At 61.6% G+C, this 24,068-nt stretch overlaps 1 protein-coding gene across 25 annotated transcripts in view; it reads right to left on the bottom strand.

Annotated features, from left to right (window-relative positions):
• JAKMIP3 (Janus kinase and microtubule interacting protein 3) overlaps positions 1-24,068 on the bottom strand; it is a 115,412-nt gene that overhangs the window by 24,821 nt on the left and 66,523 nt on the right. For 4 of the 25 annotated variants that reach the window (XM_053910057.1, XM_053910063.1, XM_053910072.1 and 1 more), the window contains 15 exons: positions 23,221-23,340; positions 22,511-22,657; positions 21,547-21,678; positions 19,011-19,046; positions 18,164-18,223; positions 16,281-16,412; positions 15,256-15,384; positions 13,416-13,499; positions 11,784-11,846; positions 9,200-9,298; positions 8,075-8,173; positions 7,936-7,995; positions 2,889-2,954; positions 2,091-2,159; positions 1,927-2,004 (listed from right to left, as the gene is read on the bottom strand). In XM_053910057.1, the coding sequence (XP_053766032.1) occupies positions 1,927-2,004; positions 2,091-2,159; positions 2,889-2,954; positions 7,936-7,995; positions 8,075-8,173; positions 9,200-9,298; positions 11,784-11,846; positions 13,416-13,499; positions 15,256-15,384; positions 16,281-16,412; positions 18,164-18,223; positions 19,011-19,046; positions 21,547-21,678; positions 22,511-22,657; positions 23,221-23,340 (1,374 nt within the window). The remainder of the gene's footprint in view (positions 1-1,926; positions 2,005-2,090; positions 2,160-2,888; positions 2,955-7,935; positions 7,996-8,074; positions 8,174-9,199; positions 9,299-11,783; positions 11,847-13,415; positions 13,500-15,255; positions 15,385-16,280; positions 16,413-18,163; positions 18,224-19,010; positions 19,047-21,546; positions 21,679-22,510; positions 22,658-23,220; positions 23,341-24,068) is intronic. The other 21 variants (XM_053910061.1, XM_053910075.1, XM_053910070.1 and 18 more) reach the window with 10 other exon arrangements.

Raw genomic sequence — 24,068 nt, 5'->3', positions numbered from 1 at the left:
CACACTTCTCACAGCAGGGGCACACGCACACTTCTCGGAGCGGGGGCACATGCACACCTCTTGCAGCAGGTGCACACGCAGACTTCTCGGAGCAGGAGCACACACACACTTCTCGGAGCGGGGCACACGCACACTTCTCGGAGCAGGGGCACACGCACACTCAGAGCAGGGGCACACGCACACTTCTCACAGCAGGGGCACACGCACACTTCTCGGAGCAGGGGCACACGCACACTTCTCGGAGCGGGGGCACATGCACACCTCTTGCAGCAGGTGCACACACACACTTCTCGGAGCAGGAGCACACACACACTTCTCGGAGCGGGGCACACGCACACTTCTCGGAGCAGGGGCACACGCACACTTCTCAGAGCAGGGGCACACGCACACTTCTCGCAGCGGGGGCACACGCACACTCGGAGCAGGGGCACGCGCACACTTCTCGCAGCGGGGGCACACGCACACTTCTCGCAGCGGGGGCACACGCACACTTCTCGCAGTGGGGGCACACACACACTCAGAGCAGGGGCACACGCACACTTCTTGCAGCAGGGGCACACGCACACTTCTCGGAGCAGGGGCACACGCACACTTCCTGGAGCAGGGGCACACGCACACTTCTCAGAGCGGGGGCACACGCACACTTCTCGCAGGAGGGGCACACGCACACTTCTCGCAGCAGGGGCACACGCACACTTCTCGCAGCAGGGGCACACGCACACTTCTTGGAGCAGGGGCACACGCACACTCAGAGCAGGGGCACACGCACACTTCTCGGAGCGGGGGCACACGCACACTTCTCAGAGCAGGGGCACACGCACACTTCTCGGAGCAGGGGCACACGCACACTTCTCGCAGCAGGGGCACACGCACACTTCTCGGAGTGGGGCACACGCACACTTCTCGCAGCAGGGGCACACGCACACTTCTCGCAGCAGGGGCACAAGCACACTTCTCAAAGCAGGGGCACACGCACACTTCTCAAAGCAGGGGCACACGCACACTTCCTGGAATAGGGGCACACGCACACTTCTCGCAGCAGGGGCACACGCACACTTCTCAGAGCAGGGGCACACGCACACTTCTCAGAGCAGGGCACACGCACACTTCTCGCAGCCGGGGCACACGCACACTTCCTGGAGCGGGGGCACACGCACACCTCTCGCAGCCGGGGCACACGCACACTTCCTGGAGCAGGCACACACGCACACTTCTCAGACCAGGGGCACACGCACACTTCCTGGAGCAGGGGCACATGCACAGTCAGAGCAGGGGCACGCGCACACTTCTCGCAGCAGGGGCGCACGCACACTTCTCAGAGCAGGGGCACATGCACACTTCTCGGAGCAGGGGCACACGCACACTTCCTGGAGCAGGGGCACACGCACACTCAGAGCAGGGGCACGCGCACACTTCTCGCAGCAGGGGCGCACGCACACTTCTCGGAGCAGGGGCACACGCACACTTCTCGGAGCAGGGGCACACGCACACTTCTCACAGCAGGTGCACACGCACACTTCTCGCATCAGGGGCACACGCACACTTCTCGCAGCAGGGGCACACGCACACTCGGAGCGGGGGCACACGCACACTTCTCGGAGCGGGGCACACGCACACTCGGAGCGGGGGCACACAAGCCGGAATCCCCAGAGAATGAGGTTCCTCACATGCAACTGTGTTCAGTTAACTCGTAGCAGCGTCACTTGTCGTGAATCCTACTTTTTCGACTCATTTTAAATATCCATTTGGGTTCTGCCTTCACAGGGCAAAGTGCTGACGGGGCAGTAGGGCATCTCGGACCTCGCTGACAGGGAGACGTGCAGAGAGTGACCCCACGGTGGTCACCCTGGCCCCAGGCACCCGACGTGTGAGCAACTCCCCCCGTTTCTCCCCAGATCTGCACCTGCCCTGCCAAATGGCTCTTACCCTGTGAGCCTGGTCCAAGGACTGCTTCCTGTAATCCAGCTCCTCATCAAGGTAACCCTTCTGCTTACTGAACAGCTCCTGAAACACAAGAGGACCCGTGTCTCGGCCTCGGGCACCCACCTGGCGATATCGTGCTGCGGACACGAGGCAAGACGCCCACCAACCTTCTCGCTCTCCAGGTCAACCATTTTTCGGTGCAGGGCTGACTCCGTCTCTTCGATCTGCTGGAGCCACTGGACACAAACCGAAAGAGCAGGTGGCGGTGACCTTTCCGGTGGCCACGCGGGCACCAAAGCCATCCCACCTCCCCCCAGGCTCCACAGGCGGCCTAGGAGCGGGGGTCGGGTTGGCACCGTGCGCTCCGCGTGCCCAGCGTCCAGACACCCCCACTTCGCCTCCAGGAAGTCTGTGCCCCACTTCTCCAGGGAGGGGAGGGGAGGGTCGTTGGCAGGGGTTCGGCGGGAAGATACACCCGAGAGCTCAGCCGGAGGACGTTCTCCCCCAGTCCCATGCCCCCTGGAGCCCGACTTGCCGGGACTCCCTCTCCCCTCCCTGCCGGAGGCCCCGGGAGTGGGTGCTGACGGCCGGCCCGCCAGGCAGCCTCTGGCTGGGGGGTGGGGGCCCAGGTGGGCCGGGCAGCACCCAGGGGAGGGTCCCGGTGGGGTGAACAGAAAGCAAATGGTACACAGACCCACGACACTGCCTGGTCCTTGGGGAGGAAACTGAGGCAGAGTCGGCCTTGACTCAAAGTCTGGCGGATGTGTGATGTGCACGCACGTGTGGTGGGCGCTGACCGGCGTGTTGCCAGACCTCCCAAGGTGGACGGGGTTAACGGCCTCCCCACCCCCAGCCCAGAAGCCCCTCCTCCAAGGACAGCATCCTCTCTGAGCTCTGAGCACAGAGAGAGAGGCCTGCGGGGCCCAGCCCTGTCCCAAGAGCATCCACACGGGTGCTATGGTTACCTTTTCGGCCAAGGTCAGGACCGTCCTAGCTTGTATGACGACCACTTGCTCCTCGTTGGTCAGATTCTGCACCCAAAGCAGACACGTGTGCAGTCAGGGGCAGCGCTTTCAGAGGTGCCCAGACTGAAATAATGAGGTGGGGGGGCAAATGGGGGTGCCAGGTGCAGTGTGGGTAGGTGAATGGGGGTGCCTGGTGGGGGGTATGAGGAAGGGGATGAATGGGGGTGCCAGGTGGGGGGAACGGGTGTGCCCAGTGGGGGGTGAATGGGAGTGACCAGTGGGATGTATGAGGAGGGAGATGAATGGGGGTGCTGGGTGGGGGGTGAATGGGGGTGTCTGGTGGGGGGGGTAAGAGGAGCGGGATGAATGGGGATGCCAGGTGGGGGGAATGGGGATGCTCAGTGGGGGGTGAATGAGAGTGACCAGTGGGAGGTACGAGGAGGGAGGTGAATGGGGGTGCTGGGTGGGGGGTGAATAGGGGTGCCCAGTGGGGGGTATGAGGAGGGGGATGAACGGGGGTGTGCCAGGTCGGGGGGATGGGGGTACCCAGCGGGGGGGTGAATGGGAGTGACCAGTAGGGGGTACAATGAGGGAGGTGAATGGGGGTGCTGGGTGGGGGGTGAATGGGGGTGAGGGTAGGAGGTGAATGGGGGTGCCCGGTGGGGGGGTACGAGGAGGGGGATGAATGGGGGTGCCAGGTGGGGGGGATAGGGGTGCCCAGTGGGGGTGAGTGGGAGTGACCAGTGGGGGGGTACGAGGAGGGAGGTGAATGGGGGTGAGGGTAGGAGGTGAATGGGGGTGCCCGGTGGAGGGGTATGAGGAGGGGGATGAATGGGGGTGCCAGGTGGGGGGGATAGGGGTGCCCAGTGGGGGGTGAATGGGAGTGACCAGTGGGGGGGTACGAGGAGGGAGGTGAATGGGGGTGAGGGTAGGAGGTGAATGGGGGTGCCCGGTGGAGGGGTATGAGGAGGGGGATGAATGGGGGTGCCAGGTGGGGGGGATAGGGGTGCCCAGTGGGGAGTGAATGGGAGTAACCAGTGGGGGGGTACGAGGAGGGAGGTGAATGGGGGTGAGGGTAGGAGGTGAATGGGGGTGCCCGGTGGGGGGGTACAAGGAGGGGATGAATGGGGGTGCCAGGTGGGGGGGATAGGGGTGCCCAGTGGGGGGTGAATGGGAGTGACCAGTGGGGGGGTACGAGGAGGGAGGTGAATGGGGATGCTGGGTGGGGGGTGAATGGGGGTGAGGGTAGGAGGTGAATGGGGGTGCCCGGTGGGGGTACGAGGAGGGGGATGAATGGGGTTGCCAGGTGGGGAAATGGGGGTGCCCACTGGGGGGTGAATGGGGGTGACCTGTGAGGGGTATGAGGAGGGAAGTGAATGGGGGTGCTGGGTGGGGGGTGAATGGGGGTGCCTGGTGGGGAGGTAAGAGGAGGGGATGAATGGGGATGCCAGGTGGGGGGAATGGGGGTGCCCAGTCGGGGGTGAATGGGAGTGACCAGTGGGGGGTATGAGGAGGGAGGTGAATGGGGGTGCTGGGTGGGGGGTGAATGGGGCATCGGTGAGGGGTGCAGGTAGGGGGTGACTAGGGGAGCCGGTGGGGAGGGGTGAATTGGGGTTCCTGGTGGGGGTGAGTAGGGGTGCCAGGAGTGGGACTGATGGAGAAGCACAGGGGACTGGGGTCACCTCTAAGGTTACTTTTTCTGAAATTGTCTCCTGGGGTCTTCAACCCCTCTACTCCTGACCCTGGGGACTCCGAGGTGCTTCTCTATTCTGTCCCCTCTGTCCTCCGTTGCTGGTGACCAGGACACTGTAAGTAGCCAGCTGAGGCAGAGGCGGGGGTGGGGGGGTAGCATAACACGGGCAGCGGCAACACACGTGTCCCCGCCGATCCCGTCCGCGTCTTTGTTGAAAGCCAGCTGCCGCCATGTGCAGCCCGCGTTACTATTATTAAAACACCGCCTGGACGTGCGGGGTGAACACCGGACACTCATGGCTACGAAATGGTGTCCACCCCTCCCTGGCTCTTTGTCTTTTTCTGCTCAGCGTATTCATGCCTCTTCCCAAGGGGCCACCTGGGTGCTCCTTCTGGGCGAGTCTGGCTTTGGGGCCAACGAGCGTCCTCGGAGGCTACAGGCGTTTCACTCACTCGGACCCTGACTCCCACCTGCAGCAGCACCGGGGCAGAGCAGGAGCTGGACCGTCCCCACTGCGGGGCCCAACGTGCGGGACAGCCGTGGGTGCGGAGGGGAAGCAGAGACCAGAGCAGGGCAGAGGCTGCTGGGATCACTGAGCCGGACGACAGCCCCCTACAGCCTGGAACGCCCCTGACTCAGGGTCAGTCTGTTGAGAAAGCCCTCCCAAGGGCAGGGGTCTCTCACCATCCTCTACCCCAGCAGCAGCCAGCAAAGGGGGGGCCGGTGACCAGGTGCCATAGGCGCAGAGCAAGCTGTGTCCTTGGGTCACAGTGACCCCGACTCGGCACGGAGCCGGGCTGGGCAGACGCTCCTCACACCCCCTGCTCTCGGGGAAGCTGGCCAGGCGCCCGTGCACGCCCTCCTCCCAAGACAGGAACCGGGGAAGGCTGAGCAAGGGGCTTCAGGGAGATCCTACCAGGACATGGTTATGCTGGGGGCTGAAGGGCCTGCAGCGTCCCATCGGGTGAGCAGCCCGGCCAGGAGGTGACCCCATCCCCAGGCCCCAACCTCAGCCAGGTGCCATCTGCCCCGCCTTCCCGGGGTGACCCATCTCTCTGCGGTCCAGGTACAGCAGTGGCGAGTGGTGCCGCCCACCAGGGAGGGTGGGGATCCACTCGGCCCCTGCCAGCCTCTGCTCAACTCCAAGGGCCCCGACTCTTGAGCAAACCGAGGTCTGGGGTTCAGGCACCCACGTAGCCGGTCTGGAGGCTGCGAGCTTCTCGGAGGTGGACTGTGCCAAGCAGCCACAGCACGAGTATGTCCTGGCTGTGACCGTAGCAGGGGCCAGGCTGTCCCTGTCACCTGCTTCAGGTGCCAGGCCACTCTGAGCTCCAGGAATGGATCTGTGGGCTCAGGCTCCATGGGGCACAGTCTTGGGTCACGAGGTGCGTGTGAAGTGTGCCCATATGCTTAACTGTGACCACCTGAAGGGATGTCCTCCGACCCACTGGCAGGAACTGCCATGGTCTCCCCATAGTCACCTGAGCATAAATCTGAAGGTGTATCCTCTAGGCCCCAATAGCCTCTGTCCCCATACTCTGAGGCCACTTGATGGCCCCATGGCTGTCCTGCCTCCTGGTTCTCTTGAGTAGGCAGCTACAGGGTTGGGGAGGGGCCCTGGACTGAACTGGACAGAGGTAGGCTGAACCTACACCAGCTCTGTGACCCTGAACGGGTGTCCTCTTGGGCCTCAGTTTCTCCAGCTGTGAATCGGAAGGTTAACCAATATGGTTCCCAAGAGCCTGTGATGGGGCCTGGCAACTCGGGACCGGACCCCATCCTTGCCACGAGCTGAGGCCTCAACGACCTACAGCCGAGATGGGTCTGGGGGAGGGCCAAATACAGCCAGCGGAGCCTCCCTTCCCAAGTGAAGGGGGGCCAAGGACAGAAGGGTTCTTGTCGACACAGGGCCCTGTACACGTCACAGCTGCTGGGAAGAACAACTAGCCCCAGGAATATGCGTGAGTGCCTGGGTTTGGGTGTGTGTGCCTGAGTATGTGTGGGTGTGTTTACACGCATTTGTTTTCGCGTTTTTCTCTTTCCGCTTCATGCAGTGCGCTAATTTGACTAAGTGCCTTGCTCTTTCTCAAGAACAGTGACCAGGATGGGGAAACCAAGGTGTCTTAGGATTAGCCGTAGACTGTATGCTTATTGGTATACCTTGGAGGAGGAAAAGTTCTGGGTGGTGAGTGAGGCTGCCTTCTAGCACAGCTGAACTGCTCATTGGACAGGCGACTCAATGAGCGCAGAATGATGGATAAAGGGCAGATAGAAGATGGGTGGATGGATGGATGGATGGATGGATGGATGGATGGATGGATGGATATGTGGATGGATGGGTGGGTGGATGGATGGGTGGGTGGATGGGTGGAGGGATGGGTGGAGGGATGGGTGAAGGGATGGGTGGATGGGTGGAGGGATGGGTGGATGGGTGGAGGGATGGGTGGAGGGATGGGTGGATGGATATGGGTGGGAGGATAGAGGGAGGGGTGGGTGGGTGGATGGATGGATGGGTGGGTGGATGGGTGGATGGGTGGAGGGATGGGTGGATGGGTGGAGGGATGGGTGGATGGGTAGAGGGATGGGTGGATGGGTGGGTGGATGGGTGGATGGGTGGAGGGATGGGTGGATGGGTGGAGGGATGGGTGGATGGGTGGAGGGATGGGTGGATGGATATGGGTGGGTGGGTAGAGGGAGGGGTGGGTGGGTGGATGGGTGTGTGGATGGATGGGTGGGTGGATGGAGTATGGGTGGATGGATAAGTGGAGGATAGAGGATGGAGGGAAGGAGTAAAGATGGATAGACGAATGGAGGGATGACAGACAGAGGATAGAGGGTGGAGGGAGGGATGCATGGAGGGTGGGATGAAGGGGTCCAGTCACTCAGTAATTAGTATTCTTCCAGGAGTTTGCCGTAGAAATCGAAACTGTCTCCTCAATAAGATTTGCAGATTATAAATGGTGCCTGCCCCTCTCCCAAAACCAAGGAGATGGGAACCCCTAAGAGTCTGGGCTATCTAAGCTACAGGAAGGAGCTGCAGAGTATCGAGGGTACGGAGAGGGTTCCAGAAACAGGGAAAACACTAGCCAGAAGCACCACTGCCGGAGGGGACGGTGTGCAGGCGGAGGCCCCCCCCACCCAGCAGAGCACAGAGCCGAGCTCCGTGTCTCTGGCTGCTAGGCACCACCCGGCCGGACGCGGGGACTACATGAGAAAGGGGCCGCCCAAGCGCTATGGCCGCAGGGAGGGTGCGGGCGGGCAGGGCAGCTGACTCACGGGGCCCCTGACCCCGGCGGGCTGACGGGGGTGGTGGCTCGCATGAGGAGGCATGCACAAGTCAGGAGAGCGACATACACTTACGGCGTTATCCCCCAGGATGTCCAGCTGCTTCATCAGCTCCGCGACCAGGATGTCCTAGAAAGACAGACGGGCTGCGGTGAGCGCCAGCCGGGTGGGCGGCACGGGGTGCAGGGCGAGGGGGCGGGGGGCTTACCGTCACGCCTTCCGCTTCGCAGTAGGCCTGGAGGGGGCTCTTCCCTTCCGCGAACGGGGTGTGGTGGAGGTTGATGGCGGGTGACTTCCTCTCCCTTTCCTAGGACAGAAAGCGGGAGGCTGGCGCGGAGCTGTGCCGGGGACCCGCAAATAGGGTCCACGTTTGTGAAACGAAGCCCCAAGGGCGGCAGGCGACCCCTGTGCAGACAGACGCTGGCGGAGAAGGGAGCTCCCGGCCCAGACAGGCCCTGGGGATCCGGCTCAGCTCCCTGCCCCCCGGTCACCACCCCCGCTGGCGACCTGCCGTCCACCGTGAACTCCAGGGCTGTCGGGAGCCTCAGGGAGCGGGTCCTCCACAGGCCGACCACAGCGAGCCCCTGGGGACCCCCATCTTCTCACAGTATCGTACAAAGTGTGGTCGCTCCCACCAGCGAGGGTCATGCCCTCGTCGTCACCAAAGGTCCCAACGGTGACCAGGACTGAGGAGGGGGCCCCCAAGGTGTGTGTAGGCGGCCAGCAGGGCAAACACCAGTCCAGATCACTTTCTCACGCCTCACAGGTGGACCGTGCCCCCAGCTGCCTTCACGGGGAGGAGTGACAGTGGCAGGTGAAGGCAGCAATGTGGCCGTCCACGCGTGGCTGGCCCTTTCCCCGAGGGAGCCTTGCTCCAGCTCCCTCCGCTGCAGGAGGCCAGGGTCATGGCAGAGGACAGACAAAGGGCGCCTGGTCACCGTGTGGCACCCAGCTGCCTGCACTCAGGGGCTTAAATGAGCAAGAAGGAAACATTGGCCGGGCTGACCACTGTGGTCAGGCGTGTGGCCCCCACAGCACAATGAGGCACAGCCATGATTGTCCAGCCCCCACGGGTCTAGAAGCAGACACTCATGTTTCATTCTTTCGGGGTACGTTTTGTCCTTGTTTCCTCCATGGTTCCCCACGCAGAGAGAAGCCCCCTTTCCAGCCCTCCCTCTTGGGGTCATGAACAAAAGCTCAGGTCAGGAAGGCCAAGTGACCGGACAACAGGCCTCCCTCCGTCCACGGCTGGTGGCCTGTGCCCCTTGTGCCCACCCCGGCTCTGCAGGCTGGTGGCCTGTGCCCTGGCGCCCGCGCCCGCCCTGAGACACACCTCCAGCTCCAGGATCCGGAACTCTAGCAGCTCGTTCTGGTCTCTGGCATCCTGGACCTCGTGTCTTAACCGACCCTCTTCCGTCTCCATTTGCTTGATCTGTAAAATAAAAGGCAGATGAGATGCCTGAGGTCACAGGTCAACTCCCCAGCTGTCCTGACAGCTGCTGGCTCTCTGTGGGGACAGCTGACCCACCCCAGTGCCCAGAGCCCTCACTCCAGCTGGAGTCCATGTGGGTCCATCCTAGTGAGACAGGGTTGAGTCTCCAGCCGTTGGTTAATCAGGATGGGGGGACGCAGGGGCAGATCAGGGGGCGAGGAGCCCCGAGAGCCCGGAGCTCGGCCTGGCCATCTGAGCAGAGATGGGGAAGGGAAGGGACCCATCAAGGGAAGAGACGGTAAGATGTCCCTGTATGACAGTGCTCCTTAGAGCCCAGGCTGGCCCAGAAGCAATGGAAGGGCCATGAGCCATCGCTGCCTGACCCCCTCCAGAGCTAAGTTTACTAATTAGGAGGTTGTTTAAACAGAATCAGAAACATGCACGGCCCATGCCCTCCCAAGGGTGAGTGCCACGCATCCTGGGGCACTCGGCCTTGTGAACACAGGAGAGGGTGTTCCAGAAGGGTGTCCGCTGCGGGCGGGGGACTCGGCCCATCCCCCGAACTGAGTTTGGGGAACCGAATGCCCTGCTGGGATGCTCGGGGGTGGGTGGAGAGATGGTTCCAGGGGATCAGCACCCAGCAAGGGAGCCGTGCATTCAGGGGCAGGGCCTTATCACAGTGCATGTGTCACAGCTGAGGCCGTGGGGGAGCACCCACAGGCCAAGAATGTGACCCCACATCCATGGTAGCCAGAGAAAAGTACAGGTTTGAAGTGTGCACAGTGTTTGCACATGGACATTGTGCATGTGTGTGTTTAAATGTGCACGTGTATGTATTGCGTGCATATGAGTGTGTAAGTATGTAAGAAGTGTTTAAATGTATGCATACAAATGTGTGTGCACAGAAGCATATATGAGAAGAGTGAGTACAGGAGTACAATGAGTATGTATGTGTGCACACAAGCATGTAGGTATTTTTGTGCACACACAAGCATTTACGTGTGCGCAAGTGTTATGTGTACGAGGGAGTATTTAAGTGTGCACAGTGGTTAAATGTGCTCATGGGTGTGTATGCAAGAACGTTTAAGTGTGCATGTGTGTTTGCATGCACACGAGTGAGTGTGTACGTGCATGTTTAAGGGCACACAAGATTTTAGCGTGCACGTGAACGTTATGTGTGCACACAAGCATTTCCATGCACACACGTGTTTACATGTAGGTGAGCACCAGAGAAGGTGAGCACAGCTGTCCTGATTTAAGATACAAGCGGGAAGCACGTAGGTGTCACTCACTGTTCAAGACATAATACCCAAAGCACAGCCTCGTGTGGGACTGACGGCTTCAGGCGGGGCGGGCGACTGAACTGGGACCCACGGCCTTGGTCTGGGGGCTGCTGGTCTGTGGGAAGCACCGTCGAGGATGTGGCCCTGAGGCTCGTGAGGACACCCTAGTCTGGCTCTTCTCGGTAAGGGCGGCGGATGCCACGGAAAGTCCTTGGCCCAGGGCGAGGGCTGTGGCTGGGAGGGACGGGCCACAACGGCACCGTCACGTAGGCATGACGATGGCGGGGCTGCGGGAGCCAACTGTAAGCCCCGATGGCCTTTCTGCCTCTGAACATGTAGCTCCGGCTCCCACCCCGTTCCGAGCCACCTGCTACAGCACTCTGGGCCCTACCCACTGGGGACGGTCCCCAGCTGCCAGGTGTCATCTGACGAACCATGTACAGTCCTCGGCCTGTAGTGCTGTGGGTCCCTCCCTGAACCGGCCCCAAGAACGGGCTGGATCAGAGAGGTGGTGATGTAGGCGGAGGTGCCCACGAACGGACGTCTCACGTCCAGGGACAAGGGGAAGCCAGGCAGCTCCTGGGAGGAGCTCAGGCCACTAACAGGCACTGGCCAGCTGTGCACCGTGTTTCCTGACCAGTCACATAATGTCTTCCAGCCAAAAAGCCCCAGTCTGGAGGCAGGGTGACAGGGATGACAGCATTTTGGAGCCTCCTGTTAGCCACAGCTAGGAGAGCCCATGGCCACGGCCACAGCCACTGCCAGGGAAGCTTTGGTTACGTCACACGCCCTCACAGTTGCGCGGTGGTGACAGAAACTGAAGCCCAGCTCCCGGGGACCCTCAAAGGACCTCTTCCCGGAATACAGTGTCCTGGCTCAACAAGGCTTCTGAATGGGGTGACTCCAGTGGTTTTGAAAGGACAACTCTTCCACAGAGCCTGCCTGGCCCTCGCCAACCACAGAGCCCATCCGTGGGACAGAACAGGAGCCCAGACGCAGCTCTACACGCACGGCTCACCGTCTCCAGGAGGTGGAGGGGGCGGCCTCCCGGGAGTGAGCCACCAGCAGGCCCGGCGAGGGGGCGGCCACGGAGGCTCTGCCGAGCGACCCCCCGCCCCCCCACCCCCAACCCAGCAGCGCTGGCCGCACACGCCTGGGAGCACAGGGGAGGCGGCCAGAGGGCCGGACGGCCACAGACATACCTTCTCCACGAGCTCTTGGTTCCTTCGATACAAAGCTTGCTTCTCTTCAATCCACTTCATGTCCTTGGACGCAGAATCAAATTGGAGAAACAGATTCGCCACAGGGTTAATCTCAAAGTCAGCATTTAAATCACAATTCAGCAGAACAGAGGATCCGACCAAAGGACTCAACACCCAGCTTCTGACATGACCACCCGGGACGGCTCATTCGCACAGCTAATGAACACCTCTGATTTCACCCTGTATCTCCTGGGAGGGGCCCGGACAGAGCAGACGGGGGCAGCCCCGCTTCAGGCGGACCCCTCGCGCCCCCACGTGGACAGAGCTCCCGGCCAGGCACCAGCGGCACGTGGTACCATGTGGACGTCACGGGTCCGGGGACCCTGACTGGAGCCGGCGGGAGCCAGGTTCCCTTGACGGGGTGGGAGGGGGGCGCCTGGTCCATCTCTCGGACACTCAGACGGAGGCATTTGTGCAACAGCGAGAGACGTGTGTGGCCGTCCTGTGGACCCCGCCCCAGGGTCAGGCCCTGGGGGAAGCACAGGGTCTCTGGTGCGCCCCCTGCCCCCTGCCCCCGCAGCGTTTCCAGTCAGGTGTCAGGAGGAAGGCCTATTGCCCCAGCTTCTTTCCAGCAAAGTCATCTTCGAAGCTTGAAAGATTCATCTCAGCAGATGAAAGGCAGCGTTGTCTTTTCTCCTTCTTCTCCTTCTTCTCCTTCTCCTTCTTCTCCTTCTTCTTCTTCTTTTTCTTCTTCTTCTTCCTCCCCCTCCTCCCCTTCCTCCTGTCCCTCCCTCTCCTCCTCCTCCTCCTCATCCTCCTTGTGTCCCAGATACCACCACTGCTCCTATCCAGCATGGCGTGGGGCCCAGGGATCTCACTCTCGAAGTCCAGGCAGGGTCTGTGAGGACTGTGCGCAGCTCGGCTCCAGAACGCCGTTCCTGCAGCCCAAGTGTGCCGTGGCCCCGGGCGGAGATGTGGTGGCCGTGGTGGGGCGCGAGCCAGTCTGGCGCTGAAGCCTGGCCGCGTGCTCAGGCAGGGGTGCTCACAGTGTGGCCCCGGTGTCACTCAGGCCCTCCTCTTGTCCGGCCGGCCGTCCACCCGGCAGTTAACACGTCGAGGACCGCCGTGGGTCTGCACGGGGCTCGGTGCTGGGCCAGGCGCCTCCCAGGCAGACCCTCCCAGCCCTACGTGGACGTCGTCCAGCCGCATCGTGGCTCCACCTGGAGCTGTGCCATCCAGCAGGTCACAGGCCCGTGGCCAGGGCGGGAGGATGCCCTCCCGCGGGGTTCGAAGAGCCCCGAGGTGGTGAGGGAGTGAGTGACAACCTCCAGGGGCCTGAAATCCTGGCCCCGAGCTGGGGGAGAGACGGGGCCCACCCAGACCCAGCCCAGAGAGGCCACGCACTCTCGGCCAGGCGCGTGCCCGCCCCGTCAAGGCTGCTGTCTCCTTCCTCTGGATACAGATTCCTTCCAGTTTTCACATTTTTGATTGAGGTGTGAGTCTTTAGTGCGCAGCCAATAACTTTCACCTGCACGCGCGCACACGGGCCGCCGCCCTCCCCAGGAGTCCGTGCCCCTCAGGCTCCCTCCGACCCCCTGGAGCCCCCCAGGGACCCGGGCTCCACACACCCACCTGTCCCTGCTCAGCCAGGGTCTGCTCGAGATCCTCTATCCGCGTCTGGGCCCTCTGCACCTCTGCTTGGAGCTGCTCACGGGTCTGTAGGATGGGAGGAGACATACATCCAACTTTCTCTAAAAGCCAGGACATACCCACAGGGACGGAGACTCTCAGCGACCTTCTGGCTTCTGCCTCCGCCACCTCTGCTACCGGAGAAGAGGCCGTTCTCCCCTTTGCAAGGAGTGCTCAGCACCGAGGGAAGAACTCTGAGGCTGGTTTGAAGCAGGCGACCTCACTTAGACCACAGGGACGGCCTGCAGACTGGCTCTGAGAGCGTGCTGGTGGAAGGAAGTCTGTTCACAGGATCGAACAGCTGATGGGCTGGGCCGGGCGCGGCCCAGGGGGGCTGGTTCCAGTCTCGAGGGCGACAGTGAGGACACTGGCAGGGCTTGGCCATCTGCCCAGCAGGGACCAGACGCCCTTCCCTTCCCTTCCCTTCCCGCACAGGCGCCCTCTGCCGGTCCTGGCTTCACCTGGATTCTGCTTGCTGACTTCACTCACTTTCTCCCCCCCGGGCCCCCTGTGGAAGCCCACTCTCACTGCCCTGGTGCATGCAAGGCCCCCGAGGGTCCAAACCGCCCTCCTGGGAGTTCATGCGCACTCGTGAGGTCCAAGCTATAGGGCACTCCATTCTTCTGGTGCTCCTGCTCCCCGAGGAACAGCCTCCAGGGCAGATGAGGGCACAGGGTCAGAGGTCCCTCAGCTTGGGGAGGGCAGGGTATCCCCTGGCCGGGCCCTGGGTGCCTCTCCTCATGACATCGGTGGACCCAGGCTCTCCCTCCCCCGTCCCCTCCTCTGGCCTCTGCTCTCCATCCGCAGAGATGAAAGTGAAGCTGGCCGGGGTCCTAGCTAGTCCCCACCCGATTCCCTGGAGGCCCAGGGGCTCTCCAGGCAGCCAGGACATATACGGTCTAGGGGAGGGGACCCCGCTGACACTGCGCCCTGGTTCGAAGACGTCCATGCTCAGCCGGCCAGCCAGAGTTGCAGAAATGGCTAAGTGGTGTTGTCCCGTGTGGCTGGGGACAGAGCTGGCCCCCAGGCCCCACAGCAGCAGGGCAGGAGACCCACAGGGACGAAGCTTATCTCTCTATGCTGGGCATGCCCTCTGAGCCCCGGCAGAGCAGGCCACGCATCAGGCACGGGGGTAAAGGGGGTTTGGGGGAGGGCGGCAGGACACAGCCCCTCACCACGGCCTCCCCTGGCGGCCGGCAAGGGCACCTGCCTTTGGCAGATGGACCATGGGTACCTGGCCCAGGGTCCAGGGAAGCAGGGGCAGGAGGAGACACCACCTGCTCCCGGCTGGGCCTGCCTGGAGAGGCTCAGGGGAAAGGGGGGCATGGCATCCGAGCTCAGCGTTTACTGGACAAACAAATAATCTTGGCTTGTTTCAAGAACCGAGCTGCGATGCCGGGCCTCCTCCGGCTCTGGGCCTCAGTTACGGGGAGGCCCCAGGAGCGCCACCAGCAGGTTGGCCAGGAAGCCGACTTTACCTTGTCCGCCAGGTGCAGTGCCCAGAGGGACAAACCTGGCTCTCCCGGGGGGCCACCGCTCACACCTGTGCCCGGGGCTGCCCTGGGGTCCCACCCGCGGCCGGCCAACGGCCGGCGCCACTTCCCAAACACGGGCTCCCGATGGCCTCGGCGAGCATCGCCGGGCCCGACAATAACCGCGGGACGTGGGAGAGGACTTGGCCCGGAAGGCGAAGCGATGCCAGTGTCCCTGCCAAGGCCGGGGGGTCAAGCGGGGAGGAGCCCCGGCGGGAGCCGGAACGTCGTGGAGTAGAAGTCAGTTAGACCTTAACTTCTCGCTCTGCGTCCAGCGTCCCTCCGACCTGCTCCTGCAGCAAGGCGTAGGCTCGCTGCAGGGCCTGGTACTCCATGGTCAGCTGCCGGAACCTCAGCTCTGTCTCCTCCTTGGCCACGCCCTGGAGAGGTGCACGGAGACACGCTGTTACCCGGGGACCCGGGGAGGTGAGCCCGGAGCCCCCAGGGACAAAGGCCCAGCGGGCTGCACTGAGGCCAGGGTGAGCCTCAGGGGCCGGGAGCCCGGCCAGGGCCTCAGCTGGGGCCCCCGTGCGGGCCAGGTGAGCGCTGGGCCCGAGAAGGCGGTTCCTCCCCACCCCACCGCACAGCTCAGGCTCCCTTCCCACGGCCATCCCCAAATGTCTTCCGGCCGCAAGGACACCCGGTGTCCCTGGGAAAAGGCGGGGGCTGCGGTTGCCTTGGCGGGGGCCCCAGCGGACCCCGAAGTGTTTGCTGCTCCAAGGAGAACACCCCGGTCTGCTGTGGGAGGGTGGCTGTGTCTGAGAGTGACCGGAGCCCGGCCCCTGCTCCTTATCCCCGGGGCCACTGGCAGCAGCTGGGCTACCATAGCTTAGGTCTCTACGTGGGTCGGTGGCCATGGGGCCACCTGCCCGGATCTGCCAGAGGAGGCCTGGCTCCTGGCCCGAGTGCCCCTGGACAGGTCCGTGGACCACCTGCCACTACGTGTCCTTCAGCCACAGGGGCCGGGCGGGTCAGACCAAACCCAGCACGGGCTTCCTGCCACGTGAGGGGGCTCAGATGTCCGCCTGCATATGAGGGCGGTTCCTTCCGGAAGGAGGATTGGGCAGGACAGGCTGGCTGGGCTTTTATCAAAGACAGGGCTGCTCCTCATTGTTTTGTTGCCTTGATGTACGTCTCGGCGTGGCCCGGACCCCAGGGCAGCCTGCGAGAGGGCAGGGGTGCAGGCAGCCAGGGAGAGGCACGTGGCCCTCCTTGCCAGGTCCCTGGACCCCCAGAGCCCCGCCCCGGCCCGTGCAGAGGCCCCATGGGACGCTACCTCATCCAGGTCATCGTCGGGGGTGCACGGGGTCTGGTCCGTCCTGTCCGTTTGGTAAGAGACAGAGGAGCCATCAGATTCCAGGGAAGCCTCTTCGTCGTATCCAAAGAACGTCTCCACCACAACCGGCTTCTGACCAAGAGGGACCGGGTTAATCCACACACGGACCCATGTGCCCTCCCCACCCCGTGTCCACTCTATCCAAGTCCCTCCTGTCAGTGTCCCCGGCGCTCTCCCAGATACAGGCCCAGACGGTCCCAGGAGCTCCCCGCGCCCTCCTTCTGCTGAGTCCCCAATGGGGCCCTTCACGGTCAGGCTCATGAGGGTCACCGGTCACTAAGGCTGGAGGGCGCCGTGGCCGATGCTCCCTGCCTTCGCCATCCCGTCCTCGGCTGCTGAACCTGTCCTGCACGTTGAGGGCTCCTGGCCTTTATCCCAGTTGCCCGGATTCTCCCCACTCCTGCCTCACGGAAGCCCGGGGAGCAGGGGGGCCTGGCGGAGAGCAACAGGTCCACTCTTACCACTGCACTCCCGGGCTCCCAGGCCTCCAGAAAAATCTCTAAATACTCTGCCATAATCCCAAAGATAGAGACCCCCAAACCCTCTCCCTCCTCCCTTGGGCCTTTCTGGGGGCCAGAGAAGCCAGCATTTGTGCCTAAGGAATATCTCACAGCCTGTGTGAGGAACGACCACTGAGCATTCAAAAGCCAAACGAGAAAACACTCATTTTGTAGAAAGCAGCGCACAAGTTACTTCCTTGAGGCTATCTCCTGAATCTCCTTTTTTAAAATTAATTAGTTAATTAATTTGTTTTTGAGACAGAGTGAGCACAAGTGAGGGAGGGGCAGAGAGAGAGAGCGAGACACAGACTCAGAAGCAGGTTCCAGGCTCTGAGCTGTCAGCACAGAGCCCAACATAGGGCTCGAACCCACAAGCTGTGAGATCATGACCTGAGCCAAAGTCGGACGCTTGACCCACTGAGCCCCCCAGGTGCCCCCTCTCCTGAATCTCCTCTAATAAAAAGCACACATTTATTGAAAAAGGTTGTGCTTCCAATTCCCTACGGGCGCACGCATGCCTGGGAGGGACCTGTGTGGGGCCAGCAGACAGGTGCTGCAGCCTGCAGTGCTGGCCGGGGACCATGTGGTGACGAGGCAGGCCTGTGGACTCCAGCGCAAGAGGGAATTCTAACTCCGAGCTGGCAGAGGAAGGTCAGGGTCCAAGGCTAGCCCCTCCTCCTTGCCGTCAGAAAGCATATCTTCTCTGGGAAAGTTAAAAGCAACAAGGTAGGATTTCTAAATTTAAAATTATAATCATTGTATTGATTTGGGTTCATTTTGGTTATTGTACAGTAATGATTTTTAAAAACAATTGGGGCGCCTGGGTGGCTCAGTCGGTTAAGTGTGTGTGTGACTCTTAATTTCGGCTCAGGTCAAGATCTCATGATTTGTCAGTTCAAGCCCAGCATCAGGCCCTGCACTGACAATGTAGAGCCTGCGTGGAATTCTCTCTCCCTCTCTCTCTGCCGCTCCTCTGCTTGTGCTCTCTCTCTCTCAAAATAAATAAACTTAAAAAAATAATAGAATTATTAGGGCACCTGCGTGACGCAACCTGATGAGCGTCTGACTCTTGGTTTCTGCTCAGGTCCTGATCCCAGGGTCGTGGGATCGAGCCCCGCATTGGGTTCCACTGCTTAAGATCCTCTCTTCCTCCGCCCCTCCCCTGCTCGTGCACTCTTTCTCTCAAAACAAGTAAATAAACATTAATAAAAAGGAAATAATAAAATTATCTTCTTTTCACCTCCAGAGAGAAACTCACTCCTGTTAAGTGGCTTTTAAAAACACGCATTTTGTGTGTGCACACGTCAGTGCTGTCTCCTTTACCTTGGGGAGTTTCGCCATTTTCTTTCTTTGCTTTCGAAATCTTAAAAGCTTATCTCGCTCCTGCAAAAACCAGTGGAAGAGATTTTGTGAGTGGTTGAGCAGCTCAGTTAATGTTCCCGCGAGGTCATCCGAACGGACTTGCAGAGCGCTTTCTGGATGGGCACGCTGTATGCTCATGAACACACGGCCCCGCTCAGGGAGGACCATCACGCTGCAGGTGCTGATGCCCTGTGGCTTCCGCTTGGGCTGAAGTGAGTGATGGCCCACGTTGGGGGGGCCCTCGCCCCACCCTGCTCAGGGTGCAAAGCCTCCTTCAGAGTGTGCGGGCGGGGGGGGGGGGGGGGGGGTAGGGGTAGGGGGCGGGCTCTGAGCGGCACGCACACCGGAACCGGAACCGGCAGGCACGGTGGCCCAGCCCTGCTCCGCACTGTCTGAGCAGGTGTCTGGAAAACGGCAGCCCTGCACAGGTGGAGACGGATCCTGCAGAGACAAAAATCCCGTTTCTCCCCAGGGAGCTACACTGTGTTTCCGTGGCCCTGACCACGCGCCAGCCACACTTAGACTGCTGGACCACGCCGGCGGGGGAGAAACCCGTGGGGGTGCGGTGCCCCAGGGACGGCAAAGCTGGGTGCCGGCTCCTGCAGGCATCACCAAAGGCCATGTGGGGCATCTATCTGACCCTAATGGATGGGCTTCTCGGCCACTGCTGCAAAGCCTTTGGGCAGGTAGCAAGTGCTGTGTGGGCACAGCCACCTTTGTCTGGACTGGAAGGAGCCACCAGCACCAGGGGTCCCAGGGACAAGTGCCCTGGAAAATGGGCGTGGATGTAGGAGAGAGAATTACTTACCAGCACACTCTTCACGTAGCCGGCAGTTTCGAGGGTCTAGGGGGAGAACAGCATGTTAGAGAACTGGGGGCCCAGACCTGCTCCTGCGGGAGACCCCGAGCCTGCTGGCTGCCCCAATTTCCACTGCCTGGAGAGGGAGCATGTGACTTGGCCCTCGCGGTCCTTTCTCCCTCCCAAGCTGACCTCCCAAGGGCACCGTGAACCTGCAGAAGTGCCCAGGGGCCCTCAGCTCAGGGCTGAGGTCCTGTCACCTTCCTTTCAGAAACTGAAGTAATGTACAATTGTAATCGACCAAGATTTCTTCCTTTTCCTATATTCCCCCGTAGATTCTCATTATCGTGGGCATCGACGGTCACTGTGTGCTTGAATAAAGAGGTCAGCTCTCAGGCACGGCCAGAGGAGGCTGTGTTGGGGGGACGCCATCCTGCAGCCCGCAGTGGGCAACTTCCTGCTACTCTGGAAGCAACTTACGTTGCTTGGGGCAACTGGCCTTGGGGCGCCCGGATGGCTCAGTCCATGGAGCATGGGACTCTTGATCTCAAGGTCTTGAGTTCAAACCCCACGATTGGCATAGAGCTTACTAAAAAAACCAGGAACAAAAAAAAAAAAAAAAAAAAAAAAAACAAGCCAGGCCAGGCCAGCACTTCTGGGCCACAAGCCACACCAGCAAGAGACAATGCTGTCCCTTCGGATGCCCCTGGAGGTCACAGAATGACCAAGGCCACTTGCTCTGAACAGATCTGAATGGACCCCAACAAGAAGCAGAAGGCCCCCAAGCAGGGTAATTGGAGGGGTCTGATGCAGGACTATTTGCAAAACTGTACTGGGGCTGTAGGGGCCACAGGGATAGGGCAGTGTAGCGGGCTGGATGGGCCCCCCTCCCCGGGAATGCCCAGAACCTGGCTCTGGACCTTATCAGGAATAGCGCCTTTGCAGGTGCTTTTGAGTCAGGGCTCTGGAGGTGAGACCATCCCGGATTAGGGTGGGCAGGTGTCCTCAGGAGAGAAGAGAACGGGAGGGACACAGAGAGCAGGCCCCGCGGAGACAGGCGGAGCTCAGAGAGAGGAGACGTGGTGATGAACGGACCCCGCCCTGGCGCTCCCTGAAGCAGCGGGGCCCTGCCCGCACCTTGACTGGATTCTGGCCTTCAGACAGAGAAGCGTGCTAGCCCCCAGGTGTGCTGCTCTGTCCCGGGGTCCCAGGAGCTAACACTGCGGCACTGCTGCCTTTGAAACCTCGGGTCTAAAGCGAGGAGGGGACCACGCAGTTTTAGCGCTGGGGCCTGACAGCGGGGCCCCTAGGGAGGGCCGGGAGGACTCCCCTGCTGGGTTCCCCAATGCAAGGATCCTGTGGGAGGGGAGGGGCCGAGGGAGGGAGGAGGGGGAGGGGCCCAGGGAAAGAGGCGGGGCCTATGAGGACAGGGGCTGAGGGAGGAAGGAGGGGAGGGACCGAAAGGAGGAGGGGAAGGGTCGAGGAAAAGAGAAGGAGAGGGGTTGAGGGAGGAAGGAAGGAAAGGGCGGAGGGAGAGAGGAGGGGCCTATGGAGGAAAGAGGGGAGGGACCGAAGGGAGGAGGAGGGCAGGGGCCGACTGAGGGAGGAGGAGAGGGGGCCCAGGGAAGGAGCAGAGGAGGTGCCCAGGGAAAGAGGAGGGGCCGAGGGAGGGAGGGGAGGCGGGGCCTAGGGAGCCGGGAGCGGAGGGACCGGAGGGGGGAGGGGAGGGGCCGAGGGAGGAGGAGGGGGGGTGCCCAGAGAAAGAGGGGGGGAGGGGCCCAGGGAAAGAGGAGGGGGCTAAGAGGACGGGAGGGGAGGGGCTGAGGGAGGAAGGAGGGGAGGGACCAAAGGGAGGAGGAGGGGAGGGGCCGAGGGAAGAAGGAAGGGAAGAGCCCAGGGAGAAAGGACGGGCCTAGGGAGATGGGAGGGAAGGGGCCGAGGAAGGGAGAAGAACCGAGGGAAGGAGGAGGGGAGGGACCGAGGGGAGGGGGAGGGGAGGAGCCCAGGGAGAGAGGAGGGGCCTAGGGAACGGAGGGATGTGATTGAGGGAGTAGAGGGGTGGGGCAGAGACAAAAAGAAAGAGTGAAAGGGAGGGGCCAAGGGAGACGGGAGGGGTGGAGGGGAGGGGCTGATAAGCTGTAGGGGCGGGGCAGAGGGAAGGGAGGGGAGGACAGGGTCGAGCGGAGGGGCTGGAGGAGGGAGAGGTGGGGCCGAAGAAGATGAGAAGGGTGGGGCCCAGGGACGAGGGAGTGGAAAGGGCTTAGAGGTTGTGGGGGGGGGAAAGGGGCGGAGAGGGAAAGGACGAGAAGGGAGGGGATAAGGGGAGGGGCGGAGGGATAAGGGGAGGGGCGGAGGGATAAGGGGAGGGGCGGAGGGATAAGGGGAGGGGCGGAGGGATAAGGGGAGGGGCGGAGGGATAAGGAAGGGACAGGACCCGAGGGAGATATGAGGGGGCGGGGCCGAGGGCGATGGGGAGGGCGGAGGCTGGAGGGCACAGGGGTGGCGCGGCGGGACGCGAGTGCCCCGCGGAGGGGACGCTGGGCACCTTAGAAAGCTCGTCTATGAGGTTCTGCTGCTCCACAATTTGAAGTTTCAAGAAGTCAACTTCTCTTTCGTCCTGACTTTGATCCAGGTCGTTTAAGGAGCTGGGTCTCCTTATGATCCCGGCTCTTTGTCTCTGCAAAGCCAAGCAGACCGCGGCGGTGGATGAGGGGTCGACCGGGCGACGGGGGAACGGGGTCTTCTTTGCCAGCGGGCACGCGCAGCCCGTCTGCTGGGGGACAGGGGCCCCTCTGCTCGGGCCTCGGGGCAGCGGGCTGCAGGGCCCTGGGGACACGCGCGGGGCGAGTCTGCACCCCAGGATGCGACGGCGTGGGCGGCCTGCCATCCCTCACCCGCCGCCTCTTCCCAGCTCAGCGCGGGAAGAAGGCATTTCTGCAGCCGGGTGCTGAGGACACCCCGCTCCCGAACGTCGTACTGAGTTACTCTTTGGCTAAACTCTCGCCCGCGACCTCTGGGGCCTTTGGGACGGAAGGGACGCAGGAGACACCGGCTAACCATCCCACACTCCGTGGATGTGCAGGAGTGAGCCTCCCCCAACGTGGGGTCTGCGGGGTGCTGCTCGGCCGACTCCTTCCCCTCCACGCAGGCGTTCTGGGACTCTCCCCATCTGTGCCCGAGAGTTTTCAGAGTGAGAACAGGCGCAGTCCAAGGTCCTCGTGTTATACCCGGCAGCAGGCCTGGGGCTCTGGCGGGACTTGCTCAGTGACTCCCCTGCCCGGTTCCCCCAGGCGGGCGCCCAGGACCGCTCCCCACCAGTGCTCGGACCTCCTCTCGCAGCCAGCAGGCCTGGGCCGGGTCCTGGCCCCACAGCGTATGTGAGGCCCGAGGCCCGCGGGGATCTTGGTATCCAGCCTTGCTTGCTGTGAGCAGTGGGGGAGCTTGTCGCTAGCTGCTGGTGAGCTCTCCAGCAATCCCGCTGGCCTGACGGACCAGCCAGGGCCCCTTACCATTTCTATGTTCTCCTGCGTGACAAATTTTAGCTTGTTTTCCATCCGACGCAAAGTGTGGGACAGATCTTCATTCTTCCGAGTGAGACGCTTGTTTTTATCCAACAACGGTTTGTATTGACTCTCAGCTTCTCTTAAGCGCTTTAACTGAAAGACACGACACGATTTTAAGTGTGACATGGGACCAACAGTCCCTGAACAGAGTCGGCAAACCGACCAGAATACGCTTTGGCCACAGTGGAGGGAAACAGTCCGGGGCCAAGGCTCTATTTTGCCAATTAGAGCTGCAGTAAACTCGCCCGCCCGTGACCCCTCAGGGCTCTCCCAGAAGCTCACCCTCAGACACAATCACCTGGAAATTTCAGGGCCTGTTAGGACTAATCGTGATGGCTCCACCTAGGGGTGAGGACCTCACTCATCCCAGATGACACACAGGACTGAGGGTACTTTTGCTCAGTAATGAGAAACCGGGATCAACCAACCAGTGCCTGAGGCCCGCATCTGCCCCGCCCCCCGGCCCCCTCCCCCCCCCCCCCCCCCCCCCCCCGGTTTTGTTCATAAAGCTTTATTGGAACAGCCAAGAGGCCTTACGCAAGCGCTGCCCTTGGAACTATCGCTCCTCCTCTCCAAAAGGAATTTTGGAAGTGGGCGCCCCCTGCCCCTCCCCCACACCGCAGCCATAGACCCGCAGGGCCCAGACCCCCACTCACCAGCTCATTCCTTTCTTCCGACAGCAAGGCATTTCGGTCCTCCAGCTTCCGAATGATCGCGCTCAGCTCTGCAATTTTAAGTTGGAAGCGCCGAGCGTCCTTTTCATCCAACTGCTGTTCCTAAAACAAAAATCACTGCAAATAACTGTCCACAGACACAGACGTGAAAACCTCCGCAATCCCAACACACCATGGAAAAACAAAGCGGTTCCGCGTCACGAGCGCCCGTGACTCCAAATGGCGGGTGGGCGGGTGCGGACCGACCCCCGGGGCAGGTGACTGCTGGCTCCACCGCCGGGGGCACCGCAAGCCTCGCAATGGGGACAGAAGGAAAGAGCAGAAATGTCCAGGGGCGTGCAGAGGTGTAAGGCAGGCAAGGGCGTGCAAATGCAGGCACCACAGGCGTGGCTGCTCCCGGCCGCGCTGGGGGCTGCTGGCCACGGCTCAGGGGGGGTCCGCCCTGCGCCTGTTTCCCCCCCCCCCTCCCTCGCAATGTGACCTGAGCACAGGAAAAGAAGTTCAACTGAAGGCTTGCAAAGGGCGGTTTCCCAAGAAGTGTGCTCCCTCACACGGAGGTTCTAAAAGGTCACTTTTGAAACGTCTGGAACCTCATTCAAAAATCAGTGAAAACGTTTTGATCCAGTTTCAAAATCTCTCTGGAGTTGACTGCAATCTATCGAGTGCCAGAGCAGGATTTAATTCAGTTAAGCCATTTATAATAAGATTATAAAAAATCATTTTCTATTCTTGAAATGTCGCTGTCCTCGGGCTGGCTCAGCTCAAACATTTTGTCCTCAGAGCAAACAAATGTATGTCCAGGAAGGACTGAGGAAGGGTTCCTCATTCAG

The sequence above is a fragment of the Panthera pardus genome, unplaced genomic scaffold (genome assembly GCF_024362965.1).
Source record: "Panthera pardus isolate Hobbes unplaced genomic scaffold, ASM2436296v1 HiC_scaffold_22, whole genome shotgun sequence".
NCBI lineage: Eukaryota > Metazoa > Chordata > Mammalia > Carnivora > Felidae > Panthera > Panthera pardus.
Note: the sequence above shows the minus strand (reverse complement) of the source record. Positions and strands in the feature narration are given on the sequence as shown.